Consider the following 21319-nt stretch of genomic DNA (forward strand, 5'->3'; position numbering starts at 1 on the left):
AGTCATCCTTTAACAGTAAAAGCTTAACTAATCCGCATACTTGGAAATTGCAGAATATTCCGGATAGTAACTGGAAAAAGAGGAGTAGGGAGATTGTAACCGTTCTTTAGATTTCTCTTCTCAGCTAAATAAATTATTTTGACATTTCGATATGTGCATCATATAAAAATAGACCAAGGGAACTGAGAAATATTCTGCTTAGAAAGCACAGTAAAACTCTTTTAAGTGTTCATAAACAAATTTCAGACTGAACATCAAAATTAATTATCTCTACAAAATACCGCAAACGTTATTGTGCAATACATGCCCAAACGTTATTGTGCAATACATGCAGCATAATCCTTCCACATGTGATATTACGCAATCGGAATCAACAGCTGTGGGTATTCGGAGAATAAACTTATAAGCAGTAACTTATAAGAACTTGTAAGGACCGTACTTGCAAACTTGCAAAAAAAAAAAAAAAAAAAAAAAAAGCAACGTACTTGTACTTTTTCAGCTGAGTCGTGTCCTTGTAACATTTATACTAGTTCAGTTACAGCATGATACAGTTTACACATGCAGTGATATATATTTGCTAAATTTTTTCATAAAATAATCATATTGAACTTAGATAAACTTTAAAAGCTTTTTGCCTATATTTTACATAAGTATGTTTAGCTGGGTCATTGAAGTGCCAGAATTTTAAATTTCTACGAAATTAAAAGTTTTTGTCTTCAGACTTGCATATCTGCATTCAAGCACCCATCTCTATAGACAAACATCAAAAGTACGCAAAATTAATTTTAAAAACAAAAATTAACAATTCGAAGTAACCTGGAAAAAAATATCTTAGAGGCACTGGTATAAAATATACGAGGGCCATCCAGGAAGTAGATTACGTTTCCGTCTGTGTCCGCTAGGGGCGGGGCTAGCGCGGCCATCTTGGGGTCAGAGCGTTGCGCAGCTCAGTCTGCATCTAGCCGTGCTAGTGAGAGGTTCGTGCTGTGCTCCGTTCAGATACTGTGACGGTTTGAAATGTCTGCGTTAATTGAAAATCCCGCGAGCTGCGAGGTGCGCTCAGTAATAAGGTTTCTGACTGCAAAAAACTGTAAACCGATAGAAATCTATCGGCAGCTTCGTGAAGTGTATGGGGACAACATTATCACTGAAGGTGGAGTGCGTCAGTGGGTCATAAGATTTCAAAATGGCCGAACCAATGTTCACGACGAAGATCGAAGTGGGAGACCCAGCATAGTGACCGCCGAACTTCTCGAAAAAGTCGATGCTAAAGTCCGTGAAAATCGAAATTTCACAATAACGGAACTTTCTTTGAGTTTTCCACAAATTTCGCGAAGTTTGTTGCACGAAATCATCAGCGAAAAGCTTGGTTACCACAAGTTTTGTGCAAGATGGATTCCAAAAATCTTGACAGAGGACCACAAAAATCAGCGAATGGCTGCAGCGTTGAACTTTTTGGACGCTTACCATAAGAATGGTGACTCTTTACTCGATCCCATCGTTACTGGTGACGAAACATGGGTGAAACATGTGAACTGTGAAACGAAATTGCAATCAATGCAGTGGGGGCACACAAGTTCTCCCCAAAAACCCAAGAAATGCATGCAAACAATGTCGGCAAGGAAGATGATGGTGACTGTTTTTTGGGACAGAAAAGGTGTAATTTTGGTGGACTTCCTGGAAAGAGGCACTACAATAAACTCTCAAAGGTATTGCCAAACTCTCCAAAAACTCAGAAGAGCAATTCAAAACAAGCGCAGAGGAATGTTGAGCTCTAAGATCTTGTTGATTCACGACAACGCCTGGCCCCACACGGCAAATGTCACTCGTAAAGTTCTTGAATCTTTTAAGTGGGAGTTGTTTCCTCATCCGCCGTACAGTCCCGACCTGGCACCGAGCGACTTCCACCTATTCCCAGCAATGAAGAAGTGGCTGGCTATGCAGCGTTTTGATGACGACGCACAGCTGCAAGAAGAGGTAACGAAGTGGTTGAAGGCGCAGGCGGCCAAATTTTTCGACGAAGGAATTTCCAAGCTCGTACATCGCTACGATAAATGCCTTAATTTGTATGGTGACTATGTAGAAAAGTAGTATTTGAGTGTGGCTTTCATCTGTATATAATAAAATTTGTTTCCTATACTTTGTTTATTTTTTTATTCCAAAACGTAATCTACTTTCTGGATAGCCCTCGTATACCGGCTCTCAAAATTCAGGATTTTGCTCTAGATTTTTTTAAGTCTCAATTTTGTATTCTAAGGGTCCATAAGTTACAATTCATGCAAAATTTTACCACAATTTTAATTGTTTTATATACTGCCCTTCAATGGGTTAATGCAGTGGCTCCCAAACACTTTCAGTTTGTATTACCCAAATTCAGAACATAAGCCCAGCTAACAGAATGAGGTTTTACTTGATTTGGAGCAGCTAATGAATCCAAAAGCCATTATAGACATGAAGTGAATTATCGTTATGTCTAAAATAACTACAAAGTCTTGGAAAAGTTTAAACAACCTTTTTATTTAAACAGCCCTTAGATGCACCTTCTTATGCTAACAAAATCTACCACACTTGTGGTGAAACAACTGAAGGAAGAGTCACTGAATCGCCTTAATCATCGAACCATTCTCTTGGGCTGGCATGCTAACAGGATGTTCTGTCTTATGGTGATGGGCAATTTGTTCTGCTAAGCCCAACTTCGGGAAAAATTTGTATAAATTAAATTTATGGTCCAATTGTTGGCACTTTACGTAATTGTCAGAAAAGATTTTAAAATTTTATATTTTCCTTACCATATAAGTACGAAAAAAAAAAAAAAAGAAAAGAAAAGTTTTCCTAAACTTGTTGGACAGTTTTTAACTTTAAGTACAAGTACTTGTTGGATAGTTTTTAAGAGGGGAAAATTTTTTAAAATGGCACCTAAACGGCACAGAAGCTATACTGCTGGTTTTAAGCTTAATGTAATTTCACGTGCTGAACAAATTGGAAATAGAGCAGCAGCTCGAGAGTTTGAAGTGGACGAGAGATGTATTCGATGTTGGAGAACTGAAAAAGAAGAACTTAAAAATATACCACAACAGAAATGAGCCAAAAGAAGTGGTACTGTAAGGTGGCCAAATCTAGAGGACGACCTTGCAAACTGGATAAAGGAGCAACGAAAAAAAGGAATGGCAATTTCGACTGTAAAAATTCGTTTACAAGCAAAATTTACAGCAAAGCAAATGAACATAAATGATTTCAAAGGAGGGCCTTGCTGGTGTAGCACATTTATGAAAAGAAAAAATATTTCTGTGCGTACTAAAACAACAGTCGGGCAACAATTACCAATGGACTGGAGGGATAAAAAGGCATCTTTTCTAAAATATGTGACAGATATTATTGAGAAAAGAAAACTTCTTTGGTCACAGATAATAAATATGGATGAAATGCCGTTAGCTTTCGACTCTCCTGCAAACAGAACTGTTGATGAAACTGGTGCAAAAACTGTATCTGTGCTTACGACAGGGCATGAAAGAACGTCATTTACATGTGTATTAGCTTGTGCCGCAAACGGTGACAAGCTAAAGCCAATGATCATTTTTAAACGGAAAACTATTCCGAAGGGAGATTTTCCTAATGACGTAATTATATGTGCAAACGAGAACGGCTGGATGTGCGAAACAATCATGCATGAGTGGCTACAAAAAGTTTGGCAGTATCATAAGGGATCTTTTTTCCACACAAAAGGGTTATTGATAATGGATTCCATGCGCGCGCATTTACTTGAGTCAGTGAAAACCAGATGTCAAAAACTGTCTATGACCGTAGCAATAATTCCTGGTGGTTTGACAAAAATCTTACAACCATTAGATTTGTCAGGTAATAAATCTTTCAAAGCTGAAGTCCGAAAGTGGTGGAAGTATTGGATGAGTGAAGGACTGCATACATATACCAAAAGCGGCAAAATGCGTAGACCATCTTATGAAGAAGTTGCAAAGCGGGTAGGAAATGTGTGGAAATCGGTAAAAACATCGTCAATAATAGCAGGATTCAAAGAAGCTGAATTTATATCTTTAGATAAAGAGACTGTAAACCAAGAGGATGAATGTGACGAACTGGAAGACTTGGACTTAGATCAGGATTTACTAAATCTTTTTAATTCAGAAAGTGAAGAATCAGATTTTGATGGCTTCATATGATGTATTGTTTGCTGTAATTCCTTTTGTAAGTAAAATTTAAAATTTCCTTTTGTAATCCAAATTTAATAGTTCGTTGTTGCAACATTTTTTATAATATAGTCTGAGTATTACAAATATGGACTTCTTTAATGGATATATATAAGTATATTCGTGAACGCAAATATATTTTCAACATTTCTTACCTTTAATTTATTTTTGAGTTATGATTTCATTTCATGCATTTTTCTTAACTTATATGTCATATATCCAGACATAGGTTGAGATTTTCCATCTATATGGCCCACGACGATGCCACGCACAATTAAATCTATTGCGGCATTTCTGTGTAATTTTAATTTTTTTCCTGCCATTTTTCTTGAGTGTGGCGTTTACGCTGATGTGGCCTTTCTTCCGGAAATTACGGTATATATTTTTCACAATCTGCACAGAAATGCTCGTCACATAATCTTTTAAGATAAACCTTTTCCCCTAAACAATATTTTATTTTTAGTTACATAAATATGTAAACAAATCTAAAATCTCTTCAAATATCAAATTAGCCCCTGAATACAATTCCTGATTATTATATTAAATATTTCGGTGAATTTTTGTTGAACAGGAGTCAACAACAACAACAAACAAAAAAAAAAAAAAATAAATAAATTGTGTTTTAATTTTTATAATGACAATAAAATTCTCCTAAAAATAAATATGGAGACTGGAAGAACATATAAAAAGTTAGATTTCATAATTTTTACAAAACTGATTTCTTGAAATTTAAAAATGCTAAAACAGAAATCTTTTCATCATTTTAAAATGTTTCTGTAGCTAGAAGTATGTGTCAATGACCAACAATTGTAAATATAAAGACCAGGTGAGGACTTTTGTGGACATGATGCGTGCTTAGATATATCTGACCAAAGTACTTCTACTAATTACATATTTGCTTTCTATGAAAACAGAAACATAGCATTCATGATTTTGCCATTGTCAAGTACTAAAAGATTTATTTAGTGCTTATTTTTCCAAATGAAAAGTTTTTATTTCTGCTTACTTACTTTTTATGTATGCAATAATAATTTTTTATAATTAATAGAATTTTATTTTTAATGCGAGGTTTCCAAAAATTAGGGTTACTTTATTGGCAGCTTGTTACAATGCAATATTAATTTAGATTTAATTTTTTTGGCTTTGTATAGAAGTGTTTTCTATGAATTAAAATTTTTCTCATTATAAGACACTGATTTTTTAAAAAATTCTTCAAATTTCATTTTGCAGTAAATTAAAAAAAATTCATAAAAATTGTTTAAAATGCAATTTTATTTCATATTTCCACACTTTACTTCCATTTTTTACAGTATATTTTCATTTCCACCCTGTTAGAATTGGGCTGGTGGATGGCCAGGTTATTTTTTTTATTTAAATTGTATATTAAGTTTAATAGTTCATCTATTGGCTCAAAAACAGGTTTATTCTTTTGCATTTTTCGAAATACCAGCTCACTGAAGGGATACAAGGAAATGTAAATCAGTACTCTTTTATTTGCTTATTTTACAAACATTATACGGTGGTATTTGTAATATTTATGCTATTTCTTTTTCACTTTAAACAAACTGAGTGTGATATTTGAATCTGCTTTACCACTTTATACAAATATATAAAATAAAACAATAAAGAGACTTCAAAAGTAAAATCCAGCACTAATGCAGCTGATATTGTTAAATAATTAAATTAATATTCCAGGATATTTAGTAAAAAAACAATGAAAAATACAGAACGTACTAAAATTACATGCAGTAACTTGTGTAGATGTTATACACAGCCTTTGATACACCTTGAATGTATTTTTTCAACATTTCTTGGCACCAATCGACAGGAGCCTTCTTTTGAGCATTTGTAAGATTATAAACAGATTAATTCTAATTCTTGTGAATTCGTTCTGCAGTGAACATTGACCATGATTGAATTTGTTATACCAGTTTTTTTACAGTGCTGTAGAATGGTGCTTTATTGCTGTATAAAGAACTAAGTTCACTGAAGCATTCTTGTCCTGATAATCCAAGTCAAAAGTTATAAAAATAATCACATAAAAATGTTCACAAGTCAATTCCATTTTTTGCCCGGGATGAATTTTTGAATTTACTGTAAACAACACAAATCATGCTAAAATGGCAAAACGTTCTGAAGAAGTTGCATTTAAAACTTTTGAGTGGAATTTTCTGCGGTTGCCTACCAATATTTACTGTTGCCAAGGCTAGAAGTAAAAATAGCAACCTTCATAGCATTTTAGGCCCCTTTATTAATATATATGTAACTCACAGTAAAATTTACATAATTTTTTAATCTTAATTAACATTTATTAATTAATTATTTTAATTTTAAGTAATCGTATTATTTATAAATCTAGAGCTCTAAATTGTTTTTATAGTTTTTAAGAATTTTTGCAATTTTTAGTCATGTTTAGTTTTTTTTTTTTTTTAATATTTTGTAGAAATGGTTACAATTATTTCTCAGAGTTTGTTATAAATATGTGTAAGGCTACTTAAAAGGCGCCACTTAAATTAAAATTTATTAACATAAAATATAGAATAAAGGAGTGACTTTCAGATATCGACACGGACAGAAAAGCTTTATAAAGGGTTCCTAGCAATTAACTTATGGAAGAACTTCAGATAAACACCTCCTGGTGTTTCTTGTGAATTTGCTCAATTGGGTACAATCATTAATTGTTTAACTTTTCAAACTTTCATTTGTTTCCTTTAAACTATCATCTTGAATCATTTTTAGCCAAAGAAGTTTAGCAGTTTGCATAAAAGCATTACATGCAATTTTAATAACTTTTTTTTTATTTTTCACTGTTTTTATTCCTGGGATGTATTAATTTAAGTATGTAATTTCATTATATATATATATTTCCTGGTTATTATAAAGAATAATATACTTTACCCGTAGAAGGACATGCATTTGATTCATTCACAATGCTTTTTTGATTGCTTGGCTTACAAGATACATTAGGTTGTAATTGTTGTTTAACATGCTCTGCTTCAGGAAAAATATTTTGAAACTGTGGGGAAAAAATCAATTTAAGAAAGAAAATGACACAAATACAAATCTAAAACAATCACATGGAGAAAAGAAAATAATGCAACTCTTTTTATATAACCATCTATAAAATAACAAATTTATAAAAATTTAATAAACAAAAGAACTGCTGAAGAGTTTTTAAAATTTCTGCAGAATATTGTCCATTGAGCCAGGTGTAAGTAGACAAATTTGGAGGGTACTAATCAAGTTATTCTTCAAGAAAAGTGCTTTGGTTAATACTTGAGAACTGGATAAATGTTAAACACCAATCTATATTCAGGACCATTAGATTACAAGAAAAATAACAAATGCTCAATTATGAACATTTGAACATAGAAAGCCTACAGCTTTTAGTTTGAGAATTTATATTTTCAAATGCTACTATCATCATATTATAGGAAGAAAAATGTTAGTGAGTTTAGAGACTTATTATGTAAAATTTTATTTCTTGTTACAAGAATTAGGTAATCAGATAAACATATTACAAAAACACTGTATGAAAAATCATAACTGTATGAAACAATTTCAACTGTCATTTTAAAAAATGCTATAACTTATTTCTGCAAAAAGCACCTTAGTAAACAAAATATAATCTGGACAAGACATTAGGCTAAATGTAATGAAGCATTACTGAGGAATTTGGGATCATAAAAACATATTACACTAAAAGATTCAAGTGCTAAAATGTGGTAAAACAGTGCTAAATTTTGATAGACATGGTCTGAAGATGATATAAATGACTGCTCCTTACACTAAATTCATAGGAATGGACTAATGAAATTCTGCTGGAAATTACTGCAGAACAGTTTCAAGTGACAGTCTAATCAGAGTTACATTTTGAGAGAAAATCAGAAGCACTTAATATTATAATATAATCTCCAATAGTTATGATAAAAGACTGTAACAGGCACTGCAACTGAAGACCCTTCATTCAGTGAATTAGGAATTAGATCAAGATTTAGATTTGTAACTAGATCAACCTAAAGTAAATGAAATTTTGGACTTTTCTTATCATTTTAACACTTATACCATTTCAATAAATTTAACAGATTTTAAGCCAGTTTTCTTAATACCAACACTCTTTTCTGATGAACTTAACATTGATATTTACAAAAGGAAACAAAATGATTAATAATTATATAACCTAGATGCTAATAAAAAATTCATAAGAAAGGATGTCATTTTTATATGAATGATTGTTTTTGTATGCATATCTTACATGATATTACTAAATATTTTATAATTTTCCTTTTTATACATTTTATAATGAGAAAGATACAAGTATGTGAGTTCAAAGGGCAAACAGGATAGTACACTTTTGGTTCGCAGAACAATGAAAAATGCAACATGTTTCCAAATTTTAGTTATATAACTTGAATTTATTCTTTTCTATCATAGTAACAAAATATACCAAAAAGTCCAAAAATAGTGAACATATATTTAATTCAAAAAATTCTCAATTCAGAAAGAATAAATAATAATATTTTGTAAAGGGCATACAAGTTTAAAGCCTAAGTATGATGTAAAACCTGTAGCATGACAAAGCAGTGAAATGGTTGCAACATCCTTGAAAGTATAAAAAAGAATACATACACAATGTTAATGAAAGCATACACAGCATTCTTAAAAAGCTGTTAAATATCAGTTAGTCAATGATAATCTGTTAATATGATAATTATTAATTAATGCCTAAAAAAAGATTGTCATAGTTAATATGATGATCTGTTAATCAATGATCAATCTCTTAATAATGAAAGTTCAAATATTGTTTAGTGACTAAGCAGACATAACAATTACTCATGACCACAAGGCTGCAGGGTGTGGTGATATGCAACATCTTCCTGTGACACTGTCTTAAGGTGGTCTCCCATGTTTAAACAGGGAACAGCACCACTCAAAAATAATCCCAGATCACGTTGCAAAATGGCTACGACCACAGAAGAAATTAGTGCTACTGCTCAGGAATACAAGGTAGGAAATATATGAAAGCGACAGTTTCTGAGAATAGGCATGTGTTCGATGAGTGGAAAAAATCTTGCATGAAATGCTGAAGATGTCAAAGGTCTGTGCCATATGCGTGCCCAAAATGCTGATGCCAGAAACGGAGAAGCATGTATCAAATATTCTCGAATTTTATTCATAGCTAATGGCAGGAGAATAAACATTGTTTCACTACACTGATCTTGGGGGAGAGAATAATGTGAAAACAATAATCTTCTCAATTCAACATGTCTGGAACTGTGTGATATTAAATATAAATTATGAAATACATATAAAATACATATTTGTGCCAATGTATGGATTTTAAATTGTTTTACTGCTGTTATTTCAGTACTTTCATCGAAGGGTCAAAATGACCCCTTACCGCCGTTCCAGTAGGTCAGATTTTCCCATGTTCTAGTGTTTAATCATAACAGGCATTTATGATGCTAGCCTGGTAACTCAAATTTGAGATGGCATTACAAACTCAGCTGAAAAGTGTTGCTTTTCCATGTCATTGATCTATCACAGAAGCTCAGATTTCCTATACAGCTATTCAAAAATGAAGGGAAGGTTTCAGTTTCTTCCCTAATCATCATATTCATTAGATTTGGCTCCAACAGACCTCTCTCTCTCACACACACACACACTTTTTTTCCCTTCAAACACTGAAGCAACATTTGTAAGGTTCACATTCTAGCAGCAATGATGATTTGAAGGATGCTGTTCAGGAATGCTTAGAAAAACCATGGCAAAATAATTTTTAAGCTTAAATTTGATGATTAATGGATTGCTAAATGCACTGAAATGAAATAGAACCAGGGTTCGTATACTTTTCGGCACACAGAAATTAAGTACTTTTAAGGACCATTAATGAAAAAATTAAGGACCTATGAGCAAATGGGAACTTTATAAATTCAATTAAAAATATTATCTATGCCTGAATTTCACTTTTGTAATACCATCCTAAAAATAAAATAGATCCCTAAGTAGTGTGCATCATTACTAAACATGAATTACTGAACATAATTATAATTAAATCTCAGAATAAAATAAACTTTATGCAATTTATCAAGCAACATTAAATATTTTACACTTATAATAGTTGGTCATATTTGAAAGAAGATACACGACATTTACGTTTTACTAACAGTTAGCTTTATGCTGATTTTTTTTTATTTTATTTATTTATTTATTTTTTTATTTTTTTATTTTATTTATTTATTTGTGTGTGTGTGCGTGTCTCATTTTGTCATATACTTGCTCAGTCTCGAGCAAGGTTTCTTAAACGTCTTTCCGTTGTGACCCCCTTTTATCACTGAGATTTTTTTGCGACCCATCCCAATACCTCATAATATTTACAAAAATTTTGTGGGACCCCATAAGTATTGCGCAAATCCGACACACGAGTGAGTGAAACTATCAATTTTTCACTTTACTGTAATATACTATTCCAGTTTTAGGTCATTAACTTTAATTTCTAATTTTAAGACATAGAACACTGTGAAAATATTAAATAAGTAACAGAAGAAATGACAGCGTCACGTGCAAAGCAAAGAAAATGAACATTTATATTATAAAAAGAGGGCATTGAAATACTTTTTTTTTTCCCATCAGCATTGTCTTCTTTATCTATTTTCAGATACATTGAGTAAAAATATTTGGCAACTGTAAAATTATTATAATAAGTTAAAGAAATATTAAAACTGCTAAAATTTTTGGCGACCCCCTGCTGCAGGTCCCGCGACCCTCTTGGGGGTCACAACCCACAGTTTAAGAAACACTGATCTAGAGGTTTAGTAAATAGCAGGTAGATTTTATGTCAAGCAGCATAGGTTAAAATAAGAAGTAAGATCATAATCAGGACGATTCATAACAAAAGACTGAATGTTGTCACCACTGTTGCTTGTCTAGAGAGAGAGACCTGCTGATTAGAATAAAAATGAAAGGCCTGATATAGGCACAGTTGGCAAGCGTTTAAAGTTAGTCAGACTCTGATGTAGTTAGTGTCAGAGCTTTGTGTAAAGTTCCAGGGGTTGTAACACAGTTAATATACTTTAAGGTTTCAATAAGACTAAACCAAGAGAGGTGATAAGTTGTTTTGTAATATTTTAAGTCTCAGCAGATGCAAAGAATAAGTTTTACATGAATTTTTATATTTTTGTATTTTATCTTGTGACCACAGTGAGTATTTATGAAAGACAATAACTTTCTTTAATATGTAGAGATACTTTTTAAGGGTAAGCAGTTAGTTATAAAGGTAGTTTGATAACCTTAGTCATTATGTATGACCACTATTAAATTTTATTTTTTTACAGTTTAAAATACATGTAATTTATGACATTGATTCTTAAACGATATTAGGATAATTACACATTAAAAGCTACAAAACATTTATGTTTTATAACAACACTCAACAAAATATTTATCCGTCATTTTAATTTGAAGCCATTCCAGACATTTTGGCTAGTTTATATCAATGTCCTTCTCTTTAAGCATCTTTTCTAACAATTAGAGGATTTGTCTCAATATGCATAGTCTTACTAGTTTCTTCGTGCTTTATCTCCTAACTTGTCAACCTCTACACAATGTACCTATGAGGGTTTACTTGATCTGGTAAAAGTTAAATAGTCCTAAACCCCTGACAGACGTGAAGCATATTATCGCTATGTCTGAAAGTAACTACAATATCAGAAAAGTTTAAAAAGAACTTAACATAAAGGCATATTCTGATGCTAACAAAATCAATTACAGCTGTTATGATGAATTAAACAAAATTGATGTAATTAAACAAAAGCAGTCATATTCAAACTAATAATGTGGCCTAGTGGTCAAAGATTATATAATTTAATTTTAATTTAATCTGGCTCAGTAACTCTATCATATGAGGAAATAGAAATGGGAAAATTATAGTAAAGGCTGAGATCATAAACAATTGAGTAATTTACATAATAATAACTGCACATATCTTTGAAGAATAATTTTCTTTATATATTCAGTTTCTTTCTCCAACATGTTTCCTTTTCCTTTTAGAATTTTTGGATTTAATTACGGATTTCTGTTATTCTAAAAAACACTAAATGCATTCAGAATGTACAGAAAATGCAGCTAATTTTATTTCTTTAGTAATATGAACATTCAGAAGAAATATGAAATATATATGATAAAGGCTGGTTACAGAGCTGACGTGGCAGAATTTTTAGAATTTAGTGACACACCGAATTACAAAATCTAGAAATGGAAAAATTTTAGAATTTAGAGCAGGCATTGGAAGCAGAATTTAGAAAGGCACTAGGCAGCAGAATTTAGGATCCACAGATTGCATCATGTGAGAAAATACCTAGTGCCAGCTATGTGTATGATGCATTAAGACATATTAGATGAATCTTTTAAATTGTAAGTTTTCAATTTCTTTGTAAAAAAAAATCCCTTTCTATAATGCCTGCCCATATGTGATAAGATTAGAAGGATTTTGATATTTTCCATGCTTGTGTCTAGTGAAAAGTAGAGAAAATAAAAGGAAGATAAACATGTTAAGATTCTAGTATCAAAAGTAAAACATTCAAATATTATGTTTTCATTGTTCTTCCAGACATTCTCCAAAAAGTAAGAAATTCATTGCAAACTTTCTGTAAAATACATCCATTACATGTTGATACCATGGAGACATTTTCCATTTTGTCATCACATAATTTTCGAATCTTCTAGAATCATGGATCTATAAATCTTGCATTCAAATCCTTCTAAACTTTCCAAGCTGCAATGTCTAAAATCCTTAAGAAAAATTATTCCTACCATTTCTGTAACAGCAAAAAGCCAGAAATATTTTGGGAAAAAAGGGAGGGAAAAAGTATAAAATTAATTTTATAGAGGAAACTGATGCCCATTCTGAGAATTTTGAATATTCTGAGATAATTACATGGGAAAATCTCTTACTATGAAAAAATTAAAAAGAAGACATTTTTAATTAATTACATAGCTAATTTTGCTTTTGCTAAGAGCTGTTTCGTAAATTGTGCTTTACAGCATTATACCTTGTTTATTTTTCAGATTCAAAATATTGTACAATAAGTTGCCAAAATGAAACTTCATAATATGACAGCGAAAAACAAAAATGTTTACTTTTAATGTTATTTTTTAAATATATTTTCAATATATTACCATTATTTTACTGAAATTTACGATGTTTTAAAAAAAAAATCGTCAAAAAACTCTCAGATCTCGGAATTAAAAAGTTTCTATAGAAACTGATCTTAAAATCGCCAAAATGTTGAAAAGTCGCCAAATTTTGAACTGTTTCATAAAAGAATTCACATCTCCAGAAACGAAAAGTTGTTTAAGAGCTCATTATTAGAAAAATTTACTTTCGAAATGCTTACGTTTCACTTCTTGCTTAGAAACGCAAGTATCCTATCATTTATATTAGAAATAGAAAAAAATCATAACTCATGAACACATTCAAAAGATAACCATATACCTCAATGAGTCGCCAAAAAAATTCCTCCAAAATGCTAATTCACACTCAAAATGGCAGTCGTAAAAACAGACAGAAATTTCAAATGATTAAAATTAAGGACCTTCTGCTGATTTTGGCCAAAATTAAGGACCAAAAAATCTAAGGACTCTTAAGGACTGTAAGAACCCTGAGAACCATGTAAAAAAGCATTATAAAAAAAAGATGTAAAACGTAATTTTACACCTTTATTTTAAACAAGCATGGCACACTTAAAACTTACTGAACTACCCTGTATTAAATTTGGGTAGGAAAATTTTAGGATATTTTTATGATTTTACAGTAGACTTCTGAAAAGATTTAAGGCAAATCAATCATCTGAAATATTTTACAGAGTAAGTAAACAGAAAGATCATTTTATTCAAAATATTTCAAGATTTTTGCCATTCAAGATGCCAACCACTTTGCATTACTATATATTCTAGAAAACAAAATGACTAAATAATGTATATATAAATGTATTTTACACCTCCCTTGCATGATATAAACTTGCATGATATAAATTTTTTCTCCCTGTTACACCATTTTCCACATGCTTCCCGTTTTTTAAAAAATAAATTATAGGAAAGAAAGTACTCATATACTGACAATTAAATATAATTATAGTATATCTAATGGCTCCATTATATATTATATTACTAATCAAGGATATTATCCTTGAATTAAGATTACTAAGTTAATTACATACATAAAATGCTGATGTGTTTTTAACAAACAGCCTACGAAAATACACACCTGTGGATATAAAGGAACAGTATTGCCTAAAACATGTTCTCCAGTATCAGAATCACTAGAGTCTTTCACAGACGGAACTTTCTTAGTTAGTGATCCACCTAAAAAGATAATTAATAAATATCAACAAAATACTTTCTCCACATGTTAGTCACAGAAACTGTAATTTATAAAAGTGCACTTTTGCCTTATCTATAAACTGCATGGGGGGACATTTACAAATCAAAGTCCTTAATACAAATTATTACATGAAAGAGAAGAAGTTTAATTATTTTATACACATATATATATTCATAATACATGGACTTTTTAAGTAAAACTGTCTTAATCTGAATAATTAGCATCAGTCAATTTTTGCTCTTTATTGCGATATTTACATTAGCAGTTCAATAATTTTACCTGACTATTAAAATAATTAATCGTGTAACTGATTGTGGCAAAGTACACAAGGACTATCTCCTCACAGGATGCTTTCATGGAAGAATTTCTAAAGAAAACAAGTTTATATTCATATTACAAAAAGAAAAAACATTAAAACATTCAAACAGCTCATTTGTTTGCCAGATTAAAAAGCTTGATATAATCTATATTCAATAATCCTATGAAACCATAAATACTAAATTGTTGAATTCACAATCAATGTTAACTTTTCTTCATGTTATATTCGTCATAACTTGATTTTTCTTTCTTTCTTTCCTCTGCTTTTATCATTTCAGCTTATCATAGTATGACTATATATTACTTTATCACACATAAAAATTCATGCATTTTTTTCCCTGTTAACTAGCATGCTGATCTCAACTTAAAAGTTTGGATTTTATCTACTGTAGCTGTTGGATATTCTTTTTAAATGAATCCTACAAAAATGTTACGAAAATACTACCATTTACCATATATTTCTGTGCATAAGAGGAAAATTTTTAGCAAATTTTTTGGTACTCATATCTGATAGGCTTACACATAAGTTCAAATGTCTTACTAATAATTTGATCAAAAAATGAATAAATGAAATATTAATTATTGAAATAACATGAAATTAACTGAAAAACACTACACATATTTGAATTAATCTTCCAGTAAATTAACCATACATCTAAAATCAGTAAAGATTTGGAATTTTCAAGCAATTCACAGAAATTGCTCTCTATTGCAGGTAAATGTGAATGGCACTGCCCTCCATTTCAGCATCAATAGCATCTTGAAGTTTACTTATATTACTGACACATTATTTTTTAACACGTTGAGCACCACGTCAGCCATCTGTGGTGGACACTAGACTTTCCGTTTAGGCTGCGTCGACCACCTCTGGCTGACAGTGTGTAACATGATATATAACTATAAAATTTACACTGTTTTATGGAATTACAGAAAATTTATTTAAAATTTACTTAATTTTGATTCATTACAGGTCTAATAAATCTCAATGAAACACTGTAAACATGAAAACGGTTCTCCATTACAGCTATTACAGAATGTGACAACTATCTTAGTCTTTTTTTCTGGCCATTACTGCACCAGCTTCTGTTGCATTTTTATAATAACATAATTTACAATATTTCCGTACTTCAGAGGCTTTTCCTGGTTTTTTTTTGGAGTTTATGTTGTTGATTTTAGATATTCATGCATTTCTGTTTGATGGAATGTCTTCTTTTTCACAACTTGAAATCGGAACTCAATAATGCTAATTTTCTGCTTCGTAATATATTTGTATAGAATGTAACTATTTATAAAACAGACTTGGTGCGTAATGTGTTGAATGAATGCCTATAGGAATCATGTTCCAAATGTAAACTATCTTCTACTGTGATAAGAATCACTAGCCCTACAATACCGGGGTTTTTAAGTGGCACGCGTGACCTGAACGATATTGCCTAAAAAATATGCGTGGCACTCAACGTGTTAACAAAAAAAATAATTTCTCCCCCATTCTATTAAAAAGATGAGAAGTTTGCACCTATCTTCAGCTCATTTCATAGATCTAGCTGCATTTTATGTTTGATTATTTTTGATGACACCTGGCTATGATTATAGCTTGATTTTAAATTTAACTTTTATGCAGGTTTTAAAGGTTTGCAATAAAATCACCTCTCTCAGTGTACATAGATACGCTTATGATCAGAAATATATGGCCTGTCTTTATACAACAAAATATATTGTAAGGATCCTAAGTTTTACTAACGTTTATTTTATTTTAAATCTTTACTATCACTTCTTATTTTCTACTTCTGGCCAGAATTAAAAGCTTTAACTTATTTATGCAAATTACCAAAATACTTAAGTTGTGGTTTTTTTGCCAAGCAAGATAGAGGAAGGAGTTATTGGAAGCAAGCCGCTTGCCATAGTAGTTTTACGAGTTTTCACTCGGTTGCTGGTTGCCTTCAAGGCCAGAGGTTTAGTCCTCTTGATAATTTCAAATGTATTGTAGTTTTAGCAACTCGGCGTACTACATACGGACCTTTGTTAAATAAAGGCCAATCTTAATGCTAGGCACTTGTATACTAATTCAAAGTTAGTTTTAGTTAGTAGTTTTATATTCTTACGTTCAGACCACAAGTGGTTGGTCTCTGTATTCCGAAGTTCCGGAAATACCTGTAAAGATAAAAAAATAAAGGGTTTCGTATACCCTTCCTGTGTGTATTGTCTACTTCACAATTTATTGAACATAGCTTGAGTAAGCTCCCTGTTCCGAGTCAGGACAGTTCATGTTTCCAAAACAAGTCAAGAGGAACCCAAGTCCATATAATATAAAATGCTGATATCTAGAGTAAAATGTTTTAAATACCTATTTAACATCAAACTATGATTAAATTAATATTTAAATATTCTACATATCCTAAAATCATTCAATCACAGGAAGCAGAAACATAGGCACAGGGCAGCACTAGTGCTTATTTCATAGCCAGCAGCAAACTGTTGATTTGCAGAGTTTATTAGAAAATAATTTTTTCGAGTTTTTATCATCCAGCAAAATAATCATGAAGAATAAATACTATGAGCTACTCAACAAACTCAAAACTCAATGTGGAAATTCACAAAAATCTGATTTTAGTCACTTGAAAGGATGTTGCCTACCCTATGTTGTAGAAATAGAGAGAAAATTTTCCAGACTACTTCTTTCAGTCTTTCATTTGTTCTGATCTCAGCAGAACAGTTTGAATGGTTAGAAATTTGATTTCATAGAAGTTGTCAAAAATTACTCACAACTTTTTGAAGAAAAACCAAGTAATTTCCAACAAGAAGAAATCTATAAGCTTGTAAAACTAAGAAGAAAACTGCTGAAAATTGAAAACAATTATACCATGCATAAAGAAACATATTTTCTATCAGATATGGCTGCCTGTACTTTTTATTCAAACAAGACCAAAAAAAAAAAAAAAAAAAAAAAAAAAAAAAAAAAAAAAAATCCAACTATTTATTAAAATTGGAACCCCTGGACATTATAAAAAAACATGAATTCATATTTCACAATTACCATAGCTGCCAACCTTGAATAATGAAAAACAAGGAAGTCCTCATTTCTCAAACCATGAGTTTCTGTATCGTGTGAGGATGCTACTTAAAAAAAAAACTTTAAATTGACTTCAATTAATTTTATAATACATGATTCATGGTTACTGAATTTCTTATAATATGACACTAATGTAAAATATACTAATTTAATTTTGTAATTTTACTTGACACTTAGAAAATTACGAGTAGAGAAAGAAAGAATTTTACTTTCCCTTTCAATTACTTTGTAATTTTTCTTAACACTTTTATACTGAGAAAATTCCGAGTAGAGAATTAAAAAATTTTACTTTCACTTTTAATTTAACACTTTTATACAATGAAAATAATAATTAATTATGCACTATGATGTGGAAAAACTTAGTAATGGAACCAAATATTTATGTAAAATAAATAATACAGATATTAACTGATTAAACATGGGTGAATCATCATATAAAATTTCAAATGTGTCTGCAGAGAGTTAAACGTTTCAGATCAAATAAAATTTAGTAAGAAATATTATGCTGAAAACCATTATGAGAAGGACAATGGAATTTGTACGATTTAAGTATCATTAATTCAATGAATTTCATTTACTGCAAGGGAATGCTTTCCTACGTAAAGGCTAAAAATTAAAAACCAGGAGATTTGTTAATTTGCCATATGCAATGAAAAATTGGGAGAACTGGTAGCTATGACTTATATCACATGCAGATACGATATTTAAAAAAATATACAAAATGCTGACATTATTTCTTTTAGAAATAATAATTCACAAAAATGTTTAAAATATATCAAGAAAACTGCCTCAATTACTGTTTAGCATCAATTGCTTTGCCAGTCACATTACAGTCTCCTTTGTATGTTATTAGAGAATGATAAGGTAATTTCTGATTATACATACCCCTTCCTTATAAGTTGTTAAAGGTTAGTAACTAATATTTTGGCAAGCTAAGAAGCAAAAGACAAAAGCCAATAAAAAGGAAGCATTAAGCTTGTGCATGCACCGATTACTTTATCCAATTAGATTAATAAACACAATATGTCAGACGAATTATAAATCATATAAATATCACAACTATTTTTTAACACAAAGGATTCAATTAACTCATTTCTTTAAATGCGCTACTAGAATTGAACATCGCATAATTTTTTTCCGAACTATTGAAAAATTACGCAAAATGCACTTTCAAAAAGAATTTATAAATTCATCATTACCTGGAGAAAATCCAGTGGCTTCAATAGAAGAAAAAGACTTCTCTTTAACTTCAACAGAAGAAAAAGATTCAGAAGCTTGGGAGCATGATTCTGATAGAGTTACCTAAAAACACACCCATTTAATGGACTTGTACAGTTTGTGAAATTAACTTTATATACAAATATTTTTATTAAATACTTAAAACGAACACTTTATTGCAAGAATGAATGTACAGTCTTACAAGCAGACTACTAGCAGTCAAAACTAATCATCAATCACAAAGTTTAAGAATTGAATCCTAGAATTTATTTAAAATGCTGAATATGTACAACATCACTTTCAATAGATACTGTAATATAATTTAAAAATATACCTTCCTCATCCCCTCCAAAAAAAGAAAAGGAGAAAAAAAGAGAAGTTTTTTAAGCATTAAAAGTTTTTAAATTTTTAACATACTAAAATATCCTTTAAAAACATGCAAAATTCTGTAGGGGCAAAAAACCTATCAAACCTTAACAGAGTTATAATGATTCACTTAGATGACAAAGCATGTAAGAGGTATGTATTTCTCAAAAGAAAGGATGCCTGCATGAAAGGCTTATTGAGTAAAACTAACTTGCATTTAATTTACACACAAACAAACAAACAACCCCCCCCAAAAAAAAAAAAAAAAAAAAAAATCCATGCCAACTTCTGCTCAAATTTGAACTGTCAGTGTTCAGCAGTCTTACTGACCAGGAAACTGGTGGGAACATAATTATTATAAAACACCTATCAATGAAGCAGTTTTAAAAATCTTCACACAAAAGAAAATACTATCTATTATGCATTAAAAAAAGGCTTAAGTAGCAGTGAGGCTTAGCAGGGTAACAGTTTTTGCAAGATATTATGAACATTCAATAAAAGGCTTATATGTTTCTTAGACAGGAAAAAAACTATTAAACAGAGTGATGACAAGAGCATTTATGACTTTTGAGCTCAATAAAATATACATATTCATACAGCAAAGTGACACCATGCATTCTTGGAGTGATCAAAATAACTGATTTATAGCTAGTAATCTGAAGAAGATGCACATAGTTATATTTATGATTACAGTAAAAAATACATATTCACAAAGTCATAGAATGCATCTGTAGAGTAACTAAAATAGTTGATTCATAGCTATTAATCTGCTGAAATGATACATGAAACGGTACTTACATGAATGTGTGATAATACCTTAATGAAATGGTACTTGATGAAGATACACACAAATTTACAAATACTGAGTTTGGTAAAAAAAATACATATTCACTTAAGAAAGTGATAGCATTCATTTGTGGAATAACCACAACAGATGATTTACATATAGTAATTTGCTACAATGATACATGGAATGGAATGGTACTTACATGAATATATGATATTATTCTAATAAACAGTAGTACAGTCAAATCCCAAAAATCCGCCGACCTGAAATCTGCGTTGCTTCTCAAAATATAAACATTGACTTTATAGGTTCCGGAAACCACAACATGCAGTATAAAATATCGAAAAAAAAATACTTACCGAATAATGACATCATAAGTACTGAATAATGAAATCATAATTACCGAATAATAATGAGTCATAACGTAAATAGTAAATTATCGACATTATGATAAAATAGAAGGGTTTTCCACTGCAATCTGCATCGAGGTAAAAAAGCAGACGATTCACTCAACTCTTCTTTCAACTTCATGATTCACGTTGTTGTATTTTCTGAACTTTGTTATTTCACGAGATTGTTTAGTGCTGCCTTTTTTTATCTGCTTATTTTGTGGATCAATTAAGAAAATTTTAAGTGCTTTACAATGACAGATAGGAAATGCACTCATGATTTTACTGTTTGCAACGTTGAAAAACGTATACACGTTGCATTGACGGTAATGCAAAAAGTGGAAATTCTGCAAAAGATGGAGGCAGGTGCTACTCCTCGCTTTATAGCAAAATCATATGGAATAGCGACATGAATTGTGTATGATATACAGAAAAATAAAGAAAAACTGTTGAAATTTTACAGCAACAGTGATTCTAACATTGGAATCCGAAACCAGAAATCTTTGCACGAGGTGAAATCAGCAAACCTCGATGCTGTCTTGTACGAGTGGTTCTGGCAGCGGCGGAATGATGGAGTACCGATTTCAG

The 21319-nt window shown here is 31.0% G+C and overlaps 1 protein-coding gene across 5 annotated transcripts in view; it reads right to left on the bottom strand.

Moving 5' to 3' along the window:
• LOC118200989 (uncharacterized) overlaps positions 1–21319 on the bottom strand; it is a 157078-nt gene that overhangs the window by 8798 nt on the left and 126961 nt on the right. For all 5 annotated transcript variants that reach the window (XM_085812844.1, XM_085812845.1, XM_085812843.1 and 2 more), the window contains 3 exons: positions 19171–19273; positions 14467–14564; positions 7101–7218 (listed from right to left, as the gene is read on the bottom strand). In XM_085812844.1, the coding sequence (XP_085668970.1) occupies positions 7101–7218; positions 14467–14564; positions 19171–19273 (319 nt within the window). The remainder of the gene's footprint in view (positions 1–7100; positions 7219–14466; positions 14565–19170; positions 19274–21319) is intronic.

The sequence above is a fragment of the Stegodyphus dumicola genome, chromosome 3 (assembly GCF_044657685.1).
Source record: "Stegodyphus dumicola isolate Sdum_Otavi_A_Nest chromosome 3, ASM4465768v1".
Classification (NCBI taxonomy): Eukaryota; Metazoa; Arthropoda; class Arachnida; order Araneae; family Eresidae; genus Stegodyphus; species Stegodyphus dumicola.